Genomic DNA, 23037 nt, shown 5'->3' with positions numbered 1-23037 from the left:
TTACGTGAAGCATGTGAAAGGACAAAGAATTACGTGACTGTTATGACCCAGGGTTCTGTTTTACTTATGAACACTTGGGTATGGACTATTTGCCATAAATGTACTGTATTTGCATAGTTCACGTGCATAGGTACTATTTAGTTTGTTTAACACATTGTTGCTCTTAGAGATCTTACTATTGTTCACCATGGGATCTATAAAATTTGATACATTTTTATATAGAAATCTCAGTGCATGCCTTATTTTTTCTTTTATCTCCTGTTGCCCCTTAGAATTAATCTAAATGTTGTTTTGAGTAGAAGGTATAAACACTTTCATATCAACTGAAAAATCTAGGGTGAAGAAGGTGTGATAAAGTGGTTATGAAATTCTGGAAATATCTAGTTGAGGGTGTAATGGTTTTACTTCAGGGGCATAAACTATTTATCTTCTCTTTAACGTCATCAATTAATGTGTCTGTAGTAGACACACTATAGCTTCTATCCAAGAAAGTACAGCTGTCTAAGCAAACTTAGCATAACAGTAGATGTTTCAGTGATCACTGCTGCAGTAGCCTTAGTTATATGGGTTATATCCTGTCAAGGATAGAACAGCCAGCCAGCTTCCAAAAGCATCAGGGCACCTTCCACATGCTCAGGCTGTCAGGCAGCTCAAGCTGAGTGGATTAAAAGACATGTTTGGGCAAGAGCTTTCCTGTCATCAGAGAGACGGAGGCTGAGCCCTGAAAAGACAATGCTAGGTATAACATAAAAATAAATGTTCACACCTTGACATAAAAAAACACAAAAAAAGCAATGGGGGTGGAGAGAGGGAGCGGCTACTGAAGCACTGATCATTCAAACATCTAATATTATAGCAAGTTTAATTTACACAACTGAACTGCATTCATCATATTGATCACTGCTGCAGTAGGCTTAGCTATATGAGCAGATTACCTTAGGTAACTATATTTGGGAGGAGGAAGGGGAAAAGTTTAGGTGCCCCTGGGGAATGGTCTTAAAAAAGCTTGATCTGTTCCTGGAGAAGGAATCAAACATATAGTGCCATATAGAGAGGATCAAGTAGCAGCTTCTAGAATACTTCAAAAATTCAACCCTTTCCAAAAAGCCATAGATGAAGCCAAGGCTCTGGTAGAGTGGGCCTTGACCTTGTTTGGATCATTTTTTTATGGTGAGCATAGCAGAAGGTAATAGCCTTAGGCAACCATTTGGAAATAGTCTGACGCAGGTTGTCCTTACCTTCACAAGAAGTGAACAATTGATCTGGAAGATTTAATCCTGTCAAGATAGTAGCTGTGTTGTCTGTGGACATCTAAGGTATCCTTCATCTCTCATTTTTAGGTTCAGGGAAGGAAATGAGGACTTGAATAATGTGTCTTAAAGCAAATTCAGATACGACTTTGGGCATAAAAGAAGGATCGGTTCTCAAAAACCCTGTCCCGATAGAAAATGAGATAGGGATGACTCACCATAAGAGCTTGCAACTCAGATACTCTTCTTGCAGAGGTCAGAGCAGTCAGCAAAACTGTTTTCCTTGTTAAGAATTACAAGTCAGACATATTAGCTGTTTCAAATGGGGCAAGTGTTAGCTTTTTTAACACTTGCTTTAAGATCCCAAGGGAGGGCACCAGATTTCTTGGACAACTCTTATGCAAAACCCCTTTCAAGAACATTTTGAAATGAGACTGCATTGAAAGAGGAGGATCCATGGGCAGACATGCTGAAATGGCCAATAAATGAACCTTGATGCAGGAATAAGAAAGGCTATGTGATAGTAACTCAATACAAATATTGTAGAAGTAGAGAACAACTAGCCCTGAATTGGTGCTGCTTATGTGGACCCACTAGAAAAACCTTTTCCATTTACTAATATATGATTTGTATCAAACACCCCTGTTGTTGTGTGAGTGGATCCTGTCTGTGAGAATTATTGTAGGAACTGCCATGAACATTTCCAGAATGGAGAACCTTGGTTGCCTGAGTCAGAAGTGAGTCACCACCATGATCCTGAGGATTCTTTCAGAATCTTTAGAAATACCCTGGATATTACTGGAAAGGTCAGTGGAAAAGCATATAGGAACATTCCTGTCCAAAGGAAAAAAAGACATCTGTCTTCCAGGCCTTCTTGCATGGAGTTCTGGAACAGATTCTTACTAGTTGATTGTTCAGAGAGGAGGCAAAGAGGTCTACATGAGGAATTCCCCACAGATAGATCAAATCCTCGAAAACCCCCTGATCTAGTTTACATTCTAGACGGTCTGCCTGGTTCTGCTGAGCTTGTCGGCCACACAGTTTTGCTCTGACAGACTGTAGAATGCCTGTAGAGTGAGATTGTGCTCTGCAGTTATATCCCAAGCGAACCTGGCTAGTCTGCAAAAGGAGTGTGACCTGGTTTCCCCTTGCATGACTGTGGTATTGTATGTAACCACTTGAAGAGGTCCTGTGGATCAAAGATGGTTCAGAAAGTTGAGTATCTTGTTCAGGATAAGCATCTCCTTGATGTTTATGTGTTTGCATCTGTCTGTGGTGTCCCACACTCCCTGCACTTTTATCGCACCTAAAACTGCCCTCCATGCAAAGTCTGAAGTGTCTTTGGTGATTGACTGCTTTGGAACAGGGGGGAGAAAGAGAGACCTGGATTTAAGGATATCTGTTGTCTCCAACAAAAGATTTCTTCTTCTGGAAAACTCCAGCACTGGGATATAGAAAGATAAAGGTTGTTGATGCTTGGACCAAAGAGATTTCAGATACCACTGTCTTTTTGTCTTGTGGAGTCTTGACAGGGTTATCATGAGAATCATAGATGCCATTTCCCCCAAAATCCTGAGGTATACCCTCATAGTGACTTAAGTCTGAGTGGAAAGTCTTAGAATAAGCTCTAGATAAAGATCTATTTTTCCCAATGGAAGAAAAGCTCTTTGAAATGAGGTGCCTAGTTCACATCCCAGGAATACAGTCCTTTGTGAAAGAGTCAAGAAAGACGTTTGAATGTTCTATTGGCATTCCAGATTTTATGAGATCTCTCGAGGAATTCCTGACACTTTGAAAAAAAGTCTGCAAAAATAAGCACGCTGTCTAAATATGGAAAAATGTAGATATGCTTTAGCTTGCAATGAGCTATAACTGGAACTAGATACTTTGTGAACACTCTTGGTACAGGGTATATTCCTAAGGGCAAACATATTTGGTGCACTGGATAGTGCAAAGGGTAAGGCAGAGAACTGATAATGTAATCCAGATGAGCAAAACCTTAAGAAAAGTCTGTCTGGATGAATAGAGCTGTAATAATGGGCATCTTTTAAGTCTAGTGTTGCTATGAAACTTGGAGGAGGAAGAAAATGTAACAGGATGTGAAGTGGCATAATTTCAGTTTTGGCTACTAGCACAAACAGGTTTAGGAAAGAAAGACCCAGAAGTGGTTTCCAAGAATTTTCTTTCTTTGATACTAGGAACATTCTTGAATAAAAACCCTTTGAAAATTTGGAAAAGGAGGGCTGAAATATCTTAGAGATTCCCTGGATCAGCTTGCCTCTTTCGTCATACTTTTTTGATCACTTCTGTTGCAGAGGGAACAAACACTAAATCTCTATCCAAAGACAAATTTAAAATCTAATTTTAACATCATCTGGGAGGTTCTGAGAATGCAGCCATACTACCTCCTTAAAACAGTACCAATAGTAATAGTCATGGAAGAAGTATCAACAAAGACATATACACACATTGTAAACAATGAGTAGTGAACAGTGTAAGACAAGAAACTAAAGTATTTAAAGCAGATTTTTCCTCACAAGAAGAAACTGCAGGTACAACATTCTTCCTACACGGACAGTTTGTCAGAAAAAACTTTAACATATGATCATGACATTTCAAAATTGTGAAAATCAGAGTTGCAGAAGTATACACTTTTTTCCTCATACCTATCATTTTCCCATCCTTATCAGAAAGAGTAGGATTAGAATTAACTAAGCTGTTAGCAGCAGTGGGATGAACTAAGGCTATAGCTACTGGGTCAGGTTTGGGAATAGTGTATAAAAAATTGAAAGACTGAGGAACTTTATACATCCTATCTATCTATCTTTTTAGAGGCAGCTGGTCGACTATCAGCAAAACTGCAGGTAGTAACATACTCATCCTCTAAAGCAGAGAGAACAGGAGGAATGGGTATAGGTTCTTCTGTAACAACTCTGAGGGACTGAGAAACCTCAGTGTTCTCCCACTGAAAAGACTGGCACATTCTAGCAATAGTCTCAGAGAAGGAGAACTCCCCATAGGGCGCATCAGAAACTAAGCTCTCTTATGAGTCTGAATCAAATATCGGCAGAAATAAAATTTATCCATCCCGAGGACTCCTTTTTCTTTTACCAGAAACTGTTTTACAAAAATGATAAATAGCCTGAATTAAATCCTGAACCATACAGAGTGAGCTTCTCCTGTCCAAAGAAGACTGAGTAGTAGATACGTGCTAGGTCTTTTTTTTATTTTTGACAGGAAAAGTAGGGCCAACTGTGTTACTAATAGCAGCAAGAGCTTCCCCAGGGATGGGCATAGCACTCTGACAACAGGAAAACCTTCATTGTTCCCTCTCCCAGGACCAAGAGTGGCTGTCCCTTGCCCACTGAGTTGACCCCAACAGCCACAGAGGAAATAGCAAACCCCTAGTCCATTAAGGCTGTAGGTGCTACGTCAGAGGAATCTGGGGTAAATGAAAAGGGGCGTGGCTGTGGGGTACAACAGATCATCTCACCAGAGGCACCCACCTTCAGCTGAGGCAAATTGCAAGTCTGCTGTGGTGGCAAAGCTGTTTGGTTATTTTTTTCTTTTTGTGGCTGGAGGAAGGAAATACCATGGGGCCAATAGTCTTTTTCCATTGTCAAGCTGAAAATAGCACCTCTTTTTCAGGGAAGATAGGCAGCAATTGTGAGTAAACAGTACCAGTCTACAAAAGTAAATTTTTTGATAGAAAAACACAGTAAAAAGCACTTTAAAATACTATGCCCACCCTACAAAAGTAAAATAAACACAATTTCTCCTTAGAAAAAGAAATGTTTTCACTTACTTTAGACCACTTTTAAACTGACAGAAATAAACAAACACTCCATTTAAAACTATGTTACAGTCTCAAGACAAACCATTAAAACACAGCACTCATACCTCCTACCAGTCTGGTTGATATGGGCATCCTGAGACAGTGTAGCAACTGCCTCATGTACGTGGACACCCCTCTACTACTACCTCTAGGAACACAATTTGTGAGAGATGCAATTATATAAAGCACCGAGAGTCATTGCTCTCTCCCCTACAAGCCAGTATATCTGGCACTGAGAAGGTTCTCAACACAAACACCACATCTCAAACACCACCCACACCTACATAACACACCCCACATATCCTGAGACCCTCAACAAAAACATCCAAACAAAAGAGACCTCAGAGGCAAAAACACACGCAAACTCCACTGCCCACCACACCACACACCACATGTACTCCATACACCTGTGTCTCACAGCAACTAAGGCCTAAACATAAACCCAACATATTAGTCATAGGAGACTCCATTGTGAAACACACAGATGTGCCCCTCACTAGGCTGGATAAGGAGAAAGTCATGGTTAGTTGTTCATCGGGTTCCAGAATCCGTCACATCACCCATGCACTCAAGTCTCTCAACAAGTACTGTTATGACTCTGTCATAGTCCATGTTGGCAGGAATGAATTGAGATGTACCTCCCTGGACTATATGAATAGAGAAATGATCAAACTCACTGAATATGTGTCCCAGGCAGGTATGTTCCTAGCCTTAAGCAGCATTCTACCATCAGGCAGAATGATACCTCAATACAAACAGAAAATGATTGACTTTAACAATTGGCTTAGTTTCTGGTGTCATTCCAAGGGGATCCACTAGCTGACAGCCTGGGATGACATGACTAACAAACCACGATGCTTTGCCAGTGATGGCCTGCTTCTGTCTCTCTTGGGCTTCAGGCTCCTGGCAAAGGCTCTTGCCTCCCCCATAGTGCCTTTTTAGGCAATGCCAGGAGGTCAAAACTACCAACATGAAAATTTCATCAAAACGTAAATTAAAGGTCATGCTGCTAAATGCTAGGAGTTTAAACATGAAACTGCACTTATTGCAAGCATTCTTAATCCTGGAAGATGCTGTCATTTGTGCAGTCACAGAAACCTGGTTCAAAGCTGTGGATTGCACCACAGCCATACTAGACTACTCATCCTATCAGGTAGGAGGTAGAGTTGCAATGTATATAAAAGACATACACACCTCCAGGCTGGTCAAACACTATGATGCACAAGAAACACTCCAGGTGCAGTTAACAATTGACAAGACCCTTATTCTAATCATAGCTAGCTATAGGCTTCCAACTTTGACTCACGATGCCCACTCCACCTATCTGGACCTCTTCGGCTCTATCAAGATTCAGCCCTTTACCCTGATCCTGGGTGGTTTTAACTGTCCAACCATAGATAGGAAGAAATACTCATGCCAAAACACAAATGCGTAGAGATTCTTTGATTTTGTTAATGCAAATGCCTTGAATCAGTTGATCAACACCCCTACAAGAGGTGAAAATGTCTTGAACTTGGTATTAACCAACATGAGTAATTATTGCAGCATCCCTACAGTGTCATCATCCCTGGTAAGATCCGACTACAAAGCGGTCACTTTTGAAGTCGCTATCTTCCATGACCCCCCGCCCCAGCTAGGGTCAAACAAAAAAACTCCAAAGCTGATTACATCCTCCTGAGGGAAGGTATAAACAGCTTCACAGCCTTCTCCCCCTCCATAGGAACTGGCACATATGTCCAAACCTACACCAAAGTGCTATATGAGCATTTATATAGTTGCATGGAATCAGGAATACCCAACAGGACAAAATCCTCCTCCTCAAGGAAGAGTAAACCTGTCTAGTGGGCATCCACAATAAATAAACTCTATAATAAAAGGAACAAAATGCTGTCCAGGACCAAGAAGGAGCAGGTGCCTAATTGGAAGCAATCTCTCCTTAGCCTAAACAAGCAAATAAGAACACTATTGAAATCCTTCAAAACAAACTTCAAGTCCAAACTGGCCACATCTACTAAAGACAGTCATAAGGCCTTCTTCACATATGTCTGCAATCTTAAGGGAAGCACCCAGATCTGCTCAGAACTGATGGTCAAGGACACCACATACAAATTCTGTAGATGTATCTGCTGGCAGACAGGTTCAGTGAAAACTTCACCTCTCTGTCCCTCACCCCATCAGTGAAACAGGACATCCCCAGTACCTGCCCACCTCCCCTTATCTCTAGGGAGCAAGTCATCAGTGCCCTCTCAAAGGCAAAGAAATACAGCCTCCATGGGACCTGATAACATCCCAGGCTGCATTCTACATGAATTCAGGCAGGAACTTGCAGCACCATTAGGCACCCTATTCAGCTAAAGCCTGAGTACGGACTTCATCCCAGCTGAGTGGAGGACAGCCACTGTCATCCTTTTGACAATGGTGGAGCATCCACCGATCCAGGAAATGATAGACCCATCAGCCTAACTAGCCTGATTTGGAAGGCCATGGAGTGGATTACCATGGACGTCATTAACAAGGACATTGGCAACCTACAGACACTTGATCCCACACAGTTTGGTTTTATCAAGGGGAGATCATGCCTGCTAAATTTGGCCGACTTCTTTGAGACAGTCACCAAGGCTATGGAAGAGGGAAAGATGGTGCACACCGCCTACCTTGACCTGGCCAAAGCCTTCAATATTATTCCCTACTCACATATAATAGATAAACTCTCTCATCTAGGCATCAATCCATATGTTACTAGATGGGTAGTAAACTGGCTCACCGATAGAGCCCCACCTAGTCAAAATAGGTGAAGCCACTTCAAGCAGTAGACCCATAACAAGAGGTGTACCCCGGGGATCAGTCTTGGTGCTTTTGCTGTTTGGGATATACTTTTCTGAGGTGCAGGCCAAAACCAGTGGGCTATGGCCAACCAAGTTTGCAGATGACTGCAAGCTGGGTGCTGTCATCAATTCTCCTAGTGATGTGGACATCCTCCAAGAGGATCTCACCCAAACAAATGGCTGATGCTGGAAACATGACCTCAAACTGATTGCCAAGAAATGCATCATCATCCCCTTTTGGGAAAGTGGCAGCCCCACAAATTATCACATTGATAATAAGGTCCGAAGCACACAATCAGCTGTGAGACACTTGAGCACCCAGGTTGATAGCAAACTGACTTTTGACCACCTTATTGCTTCCTTTGTATGGAAAGCTTCCTACATGGCCCACCTCATAAGTAAGGGTATCTCAACCAGGGACAAGGAGGATATAACATCCCTGTATTCTTCCCTTATAAGGCCCATTATTGAGTACAATGCACCTTTCATTATGTACCTCGCAAAGCACATGCAGTAGCTGGAGAGACCACAGAGGTTCCTCACCAGGAGAATCCAGGGCCTCAATCATCTACCCTACACAGATAGGCTAAAAGCTCTGTCCCTCTACTCAGTCTCCTACAGACTTCTCAGAGGTGACCTCTGGTATACAAAGCAATCTCAGACCCCACCTTGATGGAACTAATACATATCCGCAAGTCAAACTGCACTCGAGTAACTCGCACACGTCATCTCAACCTGATCTGTGACATCAATAGGACTTGTTGGAGGGAAAGATTTCTGACCCAGAGACTCCCCCTTTTATGGAATAGACTCCCTCTCTATGTCAAGCAGAGTACCTCATTAACCTTTTTTAAGAGCAACGTGGATAACAGGATGAGGAACAGAAAATACACCCCTGGGATTCCATATGTGTCCATGCTGGACAGTGACATAGGGTGCTGACTTGTTGGAACATGGGCTAAATTCTTGGCTAGGCTTGTACGGGCCCCAGGGCCAATAGCCTAGTAACATCCTATGATCCTATGATGCTATAACTCTCCCGAATAGGAAAGTGATAAAACATCAACAAAATTAAGAAAAATATTTTTTTCCCCCAAAGGTAACTTATTTGCCCTACAAAGGAAAGAACAAGCCAACTGTCAGTCATCAAAAGCATTAGAGGAGCATACTCTTCAACAACAGTAAAACGCTGGATGGCTTCACTCCTAAACTTATCTTTTATTCCACTTAGCTCAAGCTGCCTGGCAGTTTGGCTGAGTGGAAGTTGTTCTGAAGCTTTGAAAGTTGACCTGCTGTTATATCCTTGGCAGGGTACTGCAGCAGTGATCAATATGATGACCATCATGTTTTTCAAGGTAACTAACTCTTCTTTAAAAACCTTATTATCCATAGTCAACTTTGATGTTCAGATATTTGCTGGTTCTGTGAGCGAACTGAGCGGAGATGAGTCAGGCTACATTTATCATTTACAGTGCATATGGTTTTAGAGTAGGCACTGGCTTATCTAAGTTGGGTCAAAGAGGGCAACTGCCTAAGGTGCAAGGTGTCAGGGAGTGGTGCAGAACATTATTGAAATGCTTGTATCTCATTTGCTGTCAGAAATGAAATGCTTGAAGTGCTGTGGTTTCAGCACTCTATCTATGGTGTTAAGAACAAATACAGCAAGTTTATTGTTCCATTTGTATTACGGGGTTTGCTACAGTTACTAAAAAAAAATTTTTGGCTTCTGTCATCAGAAAGTTGGGACACATTTTTTTCTTGGTTTTGAGGAGTGCACCTGATCAGGAAGCTGTACAGGAAACTAGAACAGATAGCTACGGCTATGATTGTATGAAGTTCATACAGGTTAGCTATCAGGAAAGGAAAACTGCTCTATTGCTTTAAAAAACTTGTTATTGAATTTCAGCCAATACAACTGTATTGTGCTATCTTGAAGTAAAGGTAAAATGCTGCTTTACATTAAATGTCTGTCTACTTTTGAAATATATTTCATAATATGTATATTGTTCCTAAATACCCAGATGAAGTAGAAATTGAACCGGATGTGTCATCATAATATCATTTTACGATTAACAGACAGAGCAGTTTTTCACTGCATTCTCTGACTCCATTTTAGCATGACTTTTCTTCTTTCTCTTCACAGGGTGCTGGTTGTACTGCACTGGTGGTGGCTGTTGTTGCAAGAAAACTCGAATTAACCAAAGCTGAAAAACATGTACATAACTTTATGATGGACACACAGCTGACAAAACGAGTAAGTTTGGGTAGGACTTTATTTATTTATTCATTTGCTTATTAAGACAACTTTATTCATCTGTGTATGTTTTGTTGCAAAGGTTTAAACATTGCTAAGACTGTCTACCTTATTTTTTTGTGATTATTGTAACATAGTAACATAGGAATAGTACTAGTATAACTCTTAACTGTCCAAAGTTTTGCAGAATTCTAGATTTTTGACTCATAATTGTAGTACATTTCTCATATAATTGTAGTTTTCTGGCAAATCACTGAGGATTGAAGTCAGAAAATAATGGTAGCCATTTGCTTTTCAGACTTAATATCCTTCAGAAAGTTCATGCTAATGTAAAATGTGTTATTCTGTCAACTTTCTAAATTTGTAAGAGCAATATTTAAAAAGTGTCCCTATTTTGGGACCTTTGTGCCCTCATTATTTGTGGCTTTGTCCAGATTTCTTGCTCTAAGAGGTGGAGAGGCATGATATTAGGAAAATGACCATGGGGACTAGAAGATGCCTAGCTATATACAAGTTTAAGTAGCCAAACACTGAAGTTCTTGGCACTGTTGTCAAGCACTTAGAGTGACACAAATTATTTTTATGATGGCAATTGATACACTAACTTTAGGAAGTACTGTGTAAAATGTTAAAATTATTTTTGCAATGACTGGCATGTATTTATATTTAGCTAAAATGGATTATTCACTAGCAGTGTTAAGTTTATTAAAACTTGTGGCAGTTTGAAAGCCTGGAGGTTGAGGATGAAGCCTGGTACCACTGACATGCGAAACATTTCCACCCCTCTTTTGTTTGTTCTTTGCTATATGTGTATGGAGTTAGAAATGTAAGACAAAGTGTATTACCTGTCCGTAGGATAAATACTTTCCAGTGCATTTGGGGTTGTTCATTGTTTCTCTGACTCTCCCATCCTTTTGCAGACCTCAGCACATTGCTGGAAGTGCTGCATTACCATTGTAATTAGCTTAGAATGGTGCCTCACTGAAAACAAGGTGGGCTCATTATATATTTCTACAAAGAATTTGCTGAGATAATCATTGGTTCTTAGATGGATATTAGGCCAGTTGCCCTGAAGGGCCATTTTGAGCCTAGTCAATAACCTGAGGTAAGAATCAAACCTTGTACTTTCTGTTTATGAGGGGAAAATTTTACTATTATAACACACCTTCTTCTTATTTTATGTAGTGTTTACAGGAATGTGATTGCTGATGCTACAGTAAATGTATTGTTCAAAGCTTATTTATTTAACATTTTTTGACTGGGAAAGTTTGACTAGGACAGAGCCTATTTTCAGTGGTTGCCTGGGGAGAAATGCTCCAGACACACGTCTTTGGAATGTGGGAGGAAACCCACACAAATGCAGGGAGGATATGCAGACTCCACACAGAAGGCACCCCAGCCGAGAATCAAACCAGAGAACCTCTTACTTTGAGGTGACAACATTAACTGCTGCACCTCTGCACTGACGTACCTCTTAAACCATAAATTGGCAAGTGATGCTATGTCTATTTAACAGATTAAGGTATAAGGCTATAAAATGGAATCTCACTTAGATGCTTACTAATAAATGCACACATGTTGATGCACGGCCGCCATAAGAGTGAACCATAATGGCATCTTTAGAAAGTGTAAGGACTGTAACTGAGATCCTCAGGTATGCAGCACATCTGTAACTGAAGTCAGATATGCTGTAAGTCTGAGGTTATGTTTTTTTTGGGATATGAATAGCAGGGGTATAGGGCCACTACAGCCCACATTGGGGGCAATATACTCTATAGGTATTAAAATTTCATAATTTGCTGTTATTCTGTGGGAATTATAGTTTAATTTTCAAACTATCAGGTCTCTCACTTCTAAGGGAGGTGACTGCAACTCAGACTGAAAATGGTCAGTATTTTACTGTCCTCTTTATCTCCACCACTTGCCTGCCATCTGACTCTCTGTCAGTCAAGGGGCCAATGTTTTCCCTCATTACATGGGTGAAAGCTATGTACCCATGAGGGATGGTTCAGATTTTTTCTATACTGCTCTGTTCCATGCACACAGTCAGAAATGTGGCAGGGAGAGGACAGGGGCATTTCCTCAAAGGCAGTCCTGTCTCTCCCATTGAAGCAAGAGTGGCAGTATCCCCAGTCTCTACCAGGGGAGATAGCACTGCAAAGTATACCTTCAGCAAAGGGCTGGCATCAGCAGGATGCCCCCCAACCTTGTTACCACCTTCGCTGTTTCTGTAGTCTTCTTCAGGGAAATCTGCCATGCTAGTGTGCCACATGTACCCAGCCTCCCCCAGGATAAGTACATCCATCCTCCCTTACTAGCTTCTCGCTCACCCAAGCTGCTAATCAAATTCTGGATACCTAGGCTGTATTCAGGGCTATATTCCTCAATGCCATGGTACTAGCATAAAAGGGACTATAGCTGACACACCAATCAAGTATCACAGTCTATTTTTAAATACGAATTACCCAGAACTAGTCTCTCTCCATGAAGCTGGCAGTACTAACCAATCACAGCATTTCTTTAAGTCATCTTAGTAGCTGGTCATTTATTTGGTTATCAAGACTCAAACTCAGACTTCACTTTTACCACTGTTTATTTACTTTTGTTAATTAAGATTTCTTAACTGTGTAGGATGACAGCCGCATGGCCTGGGCATTCAGCAGATAGATGTGAAATACAGATGGTGTACAAATGGATAGATATTATTACAAGTGCAGACAAAAGTGACATTTATACAGTGTATAGAACTAAAATTACCCATGCCAACAAATAAAAATTAACAACTATACAATAATGCATGCTAATAGCAATATATAGCTGCAACACAAAAAGAGTACTAAAAGATATACACAGTATTATGCCACAAAATAAGAGCTAAGAGAACTCCATTCTTCTCTGTACTCTTACGTTAGTACAAAATTCAGTTTTCCAGGATCTTTGCTTAACCTTTCAAAGCTTCTGAAGAAGACAAACTGCATTTTTATATTGATGTGGAGGTTTCTACTAAGAGATGAGTTCATTATGGACTGTAAGTCACTCAGAAGGTCAGTTTTGATAACTGCATTAGTGGTTGATGAGCACCAAAGGACTCCATTAAATGTCATATCCACATCACGTTTGATGCTGGCAGGTCAGTGATTAAAATCAGATAAAAATGGTCCAAGAATATAGATGTCATATTCATGTTGTCATTGAACAAAATGTCAGGTTTCAATTGAATGGAACATGAAAGCTTCATATCAGGAGACTGAACACTTAAACAAGAACATAAAAAAATAATTGTGTGTGGGATCAACTCCCCCACACCCTTATGTGGGGGGTTATGATACTACACTTCCTTCTTTTCGCACAGCTTAATCAAACTATGTACAAGGTCTCACACCCTCAAGGTGGAAGGGACAAATCCTTTCTACATGGCTGTGAGATATCTTAGTTAAAATAGCATGTCAGAGTCGCAGAGGTTAACTCTTTGATTGCTGTCTCCAAACACTGAACCCAAGAAAAGACTCCCAGCATCCCAGAATGCATGCTATGAAGAAAAGTGATTGTACTACTTTGACCTTAAATGACTGTTGCTGCAGGTAGTATGTAAACTACTTTGTGGGAGGTCAGAGAGTAATAAAGACTTAAGCATTGCAGTAACAGTAAGTAATAATGGTTTCCAGTGACACAGTATCCTGCTAAAGGTGACATCTGGAATGGAAATATACACAGTATAAAATTGGTAAGTAATACTGAGTCTATATTCTTCAGTCGCCAACAACCTTGTTCCGAATAACACATCAAAGCTTTAAGTTATTGATGGTAGTGTCCATGGCATTTCTTTTTCTCAGTGAGTACTGTAAGTGCCCTGTTGAACTCATTCAATGAACCTTGTCTTGACTGTTCTTTCTGACCTTAAAAGGCCATTGCATCCTTATCTTAAACATTTTACTGCCTGGAGTATCAGGAGCACTTGCACCACTCCTGCTAATGCAACATATTTTAGTACTGAATGGACTGGAACAGTTAAAGCATTTTCCTGTTTCTCTGATAGTTTGCATCAGAAATCTTGTTTTTATTTTATAAAACAGTTCTCCAGTTGTGCAGAGTAACCAACGTAATGCATTTACCAAAGTGAATTTATACCAAAATATTGTTACTGGCTTCTTTGCAAACATTTTGTTATGGAGCTTAACAAAAGTAATCTCTTACACATCATTCTCATATTCAAATAATTTGTAATGGTATTTTGAAATGTAGCAATGTGGCATAGTGGAAATGTGATTAATGTAGGGTTACCACCTGTCCCACTTTGTGAGGGACAGTCCCTCTTTCGGCAGTTGTGTCCTGCAAAGAAATAAAAAAAAATGGCAAATGTCCTGAGATTTTAAGACAAACGTATTTCCAATATTTTATGTAATAGTTGCATAAAACAGTTATTCTGTATCTGAAACACATAAATGTGATAAAAAACAGAATAAACAAGTAAAATGCTACAAGAAAAAGCTTTTATGTAGGCCAAAAAGTAAAGTTTGTCCTTTGTACTGGCAGTGGGTATGTCTTGCCCTGCAAAATCTGATGTTTGTACCAAAAATGTCCCACTTTGGGCATTTGAAAAAGTGACAACCCTAGATTAATGCTGCCTTTCTATTACAGAATCTGAGGGTGAAAATAACGATGCTATTGTCTGAGTAGGTTTAATGATCTTTATTAGAACGGTTTTCTGGTAGACACCGCGCTTCTCACCTCTTAACTCGTTAACACCTATGTGGTGTGGAATGTCATGAATCTAACACATATCCTTACATCCCAAACATCTTCTGAAAAATCAACTTAAAAAGCATTAAGATAAATGAATGTAAATATTTTGTGAACAATAAAAACTATTACAATTGTAGAGATAACAATATTATTAGCAAGAAGTATTTGCTACAATTATAATAATCAGTGTGTTATTCATATTCTTTCCATAAATAGTATACTATAAGGTAATATGCATAAACCCAGAATTTTTTTTTGCTAAACTTTCATAAATAAATTGTCATATCTTGGAAAACACGCAATGCTTTTTTTAACCAAACATAATCTGTAAACTGTTCTGTTTTGGGTCATCATTAAAAGGAAGAAACAATGAATATAAATAAGGCAGTTAAAATATGACAATGCTTGCCACTTGTTTTGCCATTAGTTTCAGTTGCTAGTTCTCACTCTAGGATTGAATGGAGCTCTGTCATCCTAATTTAGCAAACTTAGTCATTTCCCATGCAGGGTAGCTAGCAGTTTTATTTCCCAGGCAGAATCAAACTCTGCAGTTTTATGTTCTCACGCAGGATTTTATCACTGAAGTATGTGGAGAGACATTAATCATGTAACATTTCTACATATTTGTAAGTCAAAGAGCACCAGAAATACAAGGGCTAGGGACCTGAAGTTTGTGACTTAAACAGAACATGCTGGAGAGACAGATATGTGTCCCAGAGACTGCCCCTCCTATGGAACTGGCTTCCATCCATGTGATGTCTATTACCCAGTTTAAGTACAACCCAGACCAGTGGATGGGGAATAAGACATTTGTACTGGGCCTGGCACCCATGCCCCTTATGGGCAGAGGTAGCTTATAAATGCCTGACTCTTGATGTCTGTTTAGATACAGGGCATCATTAGTCTCTCTGAAAAACTTGACTAAGCTTTGAAAGCCCCACCCCACCCCCCCATACCTCTTAACCTCTTAGAGCAAGCATTCTGGACAAAGCCTAAAATGATGGGGGACAAATAGGGACAGATTTTAAATATTGCTGTTACAAACTTAGAAAGTTGATAGAATAATAGGTTTTATATTAGCATGTATTTTCTGAAGGATGTGGAGTCTTAAACTCAAATATTTGTCATTATTTAATGACTTCAATCCTCAGCTATTTGCCAGAAAAGTACAGATTTTAGGAGAAACACACCAAAGATATGAGGCAAAAATCTGTACAGTTGAGAGGTATGCCCCCCCCCCCGGTCATTAGCCTAATAATCTATGAATCTATGAATTTAAGCTTCCATACTAACAGCTAAATGATTTGGTAAGGAATCCTCAAGAAACTCCATAAATTCTGTATTCCGATGCAGATGAGTACGCATTGTAAAACATTTTAAGATACAAGTTCCAGCTCTACCGTAGAATGAAACTCTTTAATTTTGGCTTAGCAAATTGAGTCTTTTCCCACACTTATTTATCAGACTGAATCAAAGTCTGCAGTTGTTGTTTTTGCTCACTAAAAATTTTATCACAGAGACATGTGGAAAGATATCAGTCATCTAAGCTTCCATAATAACATACTCTAGTAAGGGAATTTCAGAATAAGGTTTACTTTAAGCCTTTTAAAACATGTTCTTGACTTATCCACTCATCAGAGCAATTCTTTAAATAAATAAAAAACAACTGACAATGCAAGCAGCTCCACAACAAAGCTTCAGAAGACAAAATGAATCTCGATGTTTAATCCTTTATATATATATATATATATATATATATATATATATATATGCAAAATGAACAATAAAAGAACAAATCCTATAAAACTGCCATCTATTAGAATATGTAGTGGTCTTCTTTGCATAATATAGCAGAAAAGAGTAGACTAGAGGAGTCTCATTGCTATCATGTTGTTTAATTCACTTGACTGTTTCTTATGTGTTGTATCCTACCTGTATTCTAAGCATTCAGCTGTTTGATAAGTATACTCCATGTGTTTAGTATGCTGTATGATTGCAGAAGTTACTCAAAGCACTCCTCGGTACCATTATTAACTTCATTGTTGAAAAGCATTATTTATGCAACTTCTACTCTCGTATCTCAATCTCTTAAGTGCAAGAATGCTAGACAAAGCCAAAAATAAAGGAGGGACAAAGGCCCAAAATCAGGGATACATTTTTAAATATTGCTTTTATAACCTTAGAAAGTTATTAGCATAATAGGATCTGTATTAGCATTTATTTTCTGAAGAATATGAAGTCTGAAACTCATATATATGTCATTACTTGTTGACTTCATTCCTCAGTGATTTGCTACAAAAACTCACGTTTTATGAGAAACAGACGAAAAATATGTGGCAAAAATGTGGACATTGTGAGAAAATGTGTACAGTTGAAAGATAAGATTCTATTAAACTTCTTCCACTAAGTACTGAAGGAAAAGAACAGTGCCCATAGTTGTATTTCTGTTTCCACATTTTCATGAAAAAATATGTTCCACTGGTAAATTATTTTCCCTGTCACATCTGGTAGTCTTCAGTTGAGAAACATAATTTTGCTGACTATTCTGTCTGTCAGAACAAAAATAAACTCAGGCCTCACTGTTTATTGTAGAGAAATGAAACTGGTATGCTTTGTTGTGCTCTGTTGTGGTAAAAAATATCCTTTAATGTTGCATAATACCTGTTTGTCTCATACCTCCACATATTCAAGCACAAGTTGCATGCGTGTGTGTGTGTGTGTGTGTGTGTGTGTGTGTGTGTGTGTGCGTGTGTGCGTGTGTGTGTGTGTGTGTGTGTGTGTGTGTGTGTGTGTGTGTGTGTGTGTGTGTGTGTGTGTGTGTGTGTGTTTGTATTGCAGGTATACTCGAAAGATCCCATTGGCTCTTTTTGTAAGCCAGATTGATTTAAGCAGAATCTTAATCAGTGCGTCCTTGTCACAGCACTAAAGAATAGCGCAATCAAAGAAGGTGCATACACACATGTAACTCAGCCTGATTCTTCAGACCTGCAACAATGTCAGCATGTTGAAACAGTATTCATGTGCTGGAATGCAATGTTTTGTACCAGTTTTGTACCAGTCTCTTCAGTTTTTCTTCTGAGAAGGACCCCATTATTTATTTATTTCCAGTTATGAAGGCAATGTTGTACAAGCACACACAGACTTGTACACAGACACTATGCTTCTTATACACATACACACACACACACACACACACACACACACACACACACACACACACACACACACACACACACACACACACACACACACACACACACACACACACACACACACACACACACACACACACACACACACACACACACACACACACAAAAACATTCTTGTTTCACAAAACACAGATGTTGTTGCTGTATATCACACTTGCTGTGGGTGCAAAACATACTCACACCAGTTGTCAGTAGTGTGACAGTGAGTACGAACATATATTGCAAAAAAATCTAGTACAGGAAGAAATGAAAAAAGTCTGTAACAGATTTTCTCTGTTATATAGGGAAATATTAATTGCTCAACAAATATGCCATATGGAAATCTACTATATAGTGAACTATTAATTAATGAACAAAAGTGTATTTTAACAATGGGAAAACTGCACTATGCTGCTGGAACATCACTCACCGCAAAATACTGTTTTTTTTTCATTCCAGGATGGGATTTGGCATTTAAGTCAGGGTATGTGAAAGTAGCTAACACATTTGGTGCAACATTTAATGCTGAGTTTCATTCAGGTGATTACAGTTGTATGATTAGATGTATACCTTCAATGGAAAGGGTCATTTTAGGGATAGCAATCTGTCAATATTTCCAGTGGGAACCCATACTGCCGAGAATATCTAACAGAGCATTTGCCACTTATTTTGCTTCAGTGGATACTAAAGTCACTGCCTCAGATTAAGTGGTAGCATAGTCTACCACCACCAAGATATACCTGTTACCTGTGTGCTTGGGGTACTAAGATACCCCCATAATGTCCATGGCTACCCTTGGGAACAGGTTTACAGTGACAAACAACTGCAACAAAACGGTCATAGCTTTTTCTCCTGCTTTGACAGTCTTGTGGTAATGCTTACATAGTTCCATTAACTGGACTATAGAAATGAAGGAATTTTAGGCTTAGCTCCGGTAAAATACAAAACATTTCATACACAAAAATTACAGAAATGTAAGCAATAACAGAATAGTTCAGACTAATTACACAGAAAAAAACTGTGTATGTGCATTCCGGTGAACAAGCATAATCCAATGTACAATCAAGCAGAGTATAGTGTACAATAAATACATTAGTTTCTAAAGTGGGTGAATCTTCAGTGAACCTTGAGAAAGGAGAAGAGACTCAGAAAAGCAATAAGTTAGATGAAATATCCCGTGGTGAAGCAGGAGTATTACATTAATTTAAATCAACCACTGTTAACACATTTACAAGAATGTCGTCAGTGTAACCTGCTTAGTCGTGTTTCCTTCTTTCCCTACCAAGTGAACTCTGGTCATTGGTGCCTGAAAAGCCCTCCCTCTCATAACCATAACTTCAGTAGGCTACCTGGACAAATCACCATCATCATTATTGTCAATCCCCACTTTTTTTTTTTTTTTTTTTACATTAAGCTGGTGTTCCCCTCTACTCGTCACTCATTAGACCTATTATAGAGTACAACGCCCCTTTTGGAATGTACCTCACAAGACATCTACAGCAGCTGGAAAGGCCACATAAGAACCTCACAAAAAGGATTACTGGCTTCAAACAGATGCCCTATGCTGACTGCCTCAAAAAACTCCAGCTTTACTCCGTCGCATATCACCTAATCTGAGGTGATCTCTGCCTAACATATAAAGCTATGCCAAACCCAGAGCTGTTGGGCATGTTACACCTAAAGAAATCCCAATCCCTCCAAACTACACGCTCTAGGGACTTAAACCTTGTCACCACAATAAATAGGACACGCTGGAGGGATAGATTCCTGTCCCAGAGACTTCTCATACTCTGGAACAAGCTACCCATCTATGTCAAGCAAAGTTCTTCATTAGCACTCTTCAAGAAAAATCTTAATGAGTGGATGGGAAATAGGAAATACACCCGGGGATCACTTTTGTGTCTCTGCTGGACAGTGCCACAGGAAAATAACTTTCTTGGGTGGCGTAAGCTATGGAACCTTGCTGGCTAGGCTTACATAGGCCCATGGGCCGATAGCCTAGTACCTACCTATGAACCTATTAAAAACCCTAATGAATGCATGAGTAATGGGCTCAATGATCAGCTGGAGCACATTGGCTGGGAACAGTTATTACCTAGCAGAGAGGAAATCACCTAACTGTACTGCAGAGGGCTGATGGTTGGCAGACACCTGTAGCCAAAAATAAATAAAACAAAATGTACTCATTGTGGTGCCTAACATCAAACACCGAACATCTCTTAACTAAAAAGACTGAACACATTACATTTATTGACAAACATCTACATTACCTCAGTTAAGAGCATTTAAAAACAGGAAAAAACATATATATATTTGGAGACATATCTTTCATCTGTACAGATTTTCACAGAATGTCCAGATTTTTGCCTCATATTTTTCATTTGTTCTCCATTAAATTTGTGATTTTCTAGCAAATCACTGAGTATTGAAGTCACTAAATAATGGCATACATTTGAGTTTCATAATAAATATCCTTCAGAAAATGCATACAAACACAAAACCTGTTATTATAGCAACTTTCTAAGTTTATAACAGCAATATTTAAAATTTGTCCCTATTTTTGAGCATTTGTCCCCCCATTATTTTAGGGTTTGTCCAGATTTCTTGTGCTAAAAGGTTGAGAGCCATGTTTGGAGATAATTGAGTGACCTTTAATACCTTAACTGCCAAGCAGTTATTTTTAAAGATATTTATCCAATTGCAGATCATTTGCGGCTGTTTTTACTCCACATCTTTAAAGAGTTTTATCTCTGAAGCAGTCTGATATAGTGTAGTGAAATGTGTATGAAAAGACTCCCCAGCACTGCGGTTTGCAGGTTTAATGCCGTGATTGTGATTAGATGGCCTGGATTCATCAGCTCGGCGGATCCTGTTTGGGCATCCTGCAGACTACTACAGCACCAGAAATGAGAAGGAGAGACTTTTTGCTGTTCTAAGTACCTTTTTGGCTTTCTTTTAACTGTTTTAAGCTAATCGCACTTTAAAAAGCCATTTTTTTACTGTGGTTTGCTGTATTTCTGCTGTATTGTACTGTTAATTCATTTTTACTGTGTGTGCACTTGTTTTGCCTGTTAAAACTTAAAATTTAACTGAATTTAAAACTGTAGGCATCACACTCAAGTGTGACAGCCTTTTCTGTACATTTATACCATTTTAAGTGTTTTTTTCTGCCTAAATTAAAAAAAAATGCAAATAAATGCTATCTGTACTGCTCGTTTCCTGTCCTATCCTGTACTAGAATAGTCCGGATCCCAGATCTGCTGGTTTCAGGACTTTAGTTTGTGTTTCTGAGTGGCCCAGACCTTGTTGTGTCAGTGGGAGGTCTTTCTCATTATCAGTGAGAGTGGTATGCATTAGTGCAGCCTATCTGCTGCAAGAGGAGTGGTCTCCAGCTCTGAAATTTACCTTGTTGGCCATTTTGGGCTAATTCCTATCCCTTTCAAGTTTCTGAGTTAAAAACCCTTGTTTGCATGGGTTTGCACTTGTTTTAGCTCAGCAGATCCTGTTTGGGAGTCCTGCAGACTACTACAGCACCAAAAATGAGAAAGAGAGACTTTTTGCTGTTCTAAGTACCTTTTTGGCTTTCTTTTAACTGTTTTAAGCTAATATCACTTGAAAAATCTGTTTTTTACTGTTGTTTGCTGTATTTATGTTGCATTGCACTGTTAATTAATTTGTACTGTGTCTGCACTTGTTTTATCTGTTTAAAACTTAAAATGTATCTGAATTTACAATTGTAGGTGTCACACTCAAGTGTGACAGCCTTTTCTGTGCATTTATGCTGTTTTAAGTGTTTTTTCTGCCTAAATTAAAAAAAAAATACAAAAAATACTATCTGTACTGCTCATTTCCTGCCTTTTCTTATACTAGAATAGTCCAGATCCCAGATCTGCTGGTTTCAGGACTTTAGTTTGTGTTTCTGAGGGTCCAGACCTTGTTGTGCCAGTGGGAGGTTTTTCTCATTATCAGTGAGAGTGGTAAGCATTAGAGCAGCCTATCTGCCTAAAGAAGAGTGGTCTCCAGCTTTGAAATTGACCTTATTGGCCAATTTGGGCTAATTCATATCCCTTTCAAGTGTCTGAGTTAAATATTCATGTCTGTGTGGGTTTTCACGAGTTTGCACATCGCACAGTGTGGCTTAGCTAAGGTTAAACTATTCCCGGCACCTTAAAGTCTGCTGTTCAGTTTTTCCCTTAGAAATAGCCAGTTTCTTAATTGTTGCACTTGAATCTGTTTCTCTGTGCATGGTACTGGTTCAGAACAGCTGGTAGTACTAAATAAACCACAAATCTCTGAAGCACTCAACCCTTCTAACTACCAAGTGGTTAACAGCTCTTTTGTTACTTATCTTCCTCAAAGTTACCTTGAGAAAACAAGCCCTAGTACTTACTCCCCTCACTGTCCTGAGGAAAAAAGTGATTACCCAAGCATGTCTGAGGGACAGCTCCCGGTGTACTCTCATGTCTACCTGATGATTCTGGGCAACTTGGGGCAATGCAGCAATTGCCTCATGTACACCGACAACCCTCTCTTCCTACCACACAACACTACAACCTGTGGGAAATGCATTTATTTAGCCAAACTGGAGGCAAAGCTTTCTCAACCCAAGACTGAACTTGTTAGTCAGGATTAGAAGGCAAACACCTACTCCATACCAGACACACCACATAGTCCCAGTACACTTATACCACCAAGACTCCCACATAGATACACAAAATCATTCTTGGAGACTCTCAATAAGCATCTATCCAAACAACAGAGACCTTCAAAGCAGAAATGCAAGCAACCTCCAGCCCTCACTATAACCCAAAAGACACATAACACACAGACTCACTGTGCCACTCAACCACTGCCCTTAAGGCATTGCTGCGTACCTAACACATTGGTCATAGGTGACTCTATACTCAGGCACACTGATGTTCCACTCACCAGACTAGAC

General features: G+C 39.5%; 1 protein-coding gene across 3 annotated transcripts in view; it reads left to right on the top strand.

Moving 5' to 3' along the window:
• The window catches only part of KCNN2 (potassium calcium-activated channel subfamily N member 2), a 544190-nt gene that overhangs the window by 385688 nt on the left and 135465 nt on the right, over positions 1-23037 (top strand). For all 3 annotated transcript variants that reach the window (XM_044059288.1, XM_044059289.1, XM_044059290.1), the window contains one exon: positions 10054-10164. In XM_044059288.1, the coding sequence (XP_043915223.1) occupies positions 10054-10164 (111 nt within the window). The remainder of the gene's footprint in view (positions 1-10053; positions 10165-23037) is intronic.

This window comes from Protopterus annectens, chromosome 17.part0 (genome assembly GCF_019279795.1).
Source record: "Protopterus annectens isolate FY-2018-M chromosome 17.part0, PAN1.0, whole genome shotgun sequence".
Taxonomy (NCBI): Eukaryota; Metazoa; Chordata; order Ceratodontiformes; family Protopteridae; genus Protopterus; species Protopterus annectens.
The sequence above is the reverse complement of the archived record's forward strand: the minus strand, read 5'-3'. Positions and strand labels throughout refer to the sequence as shown.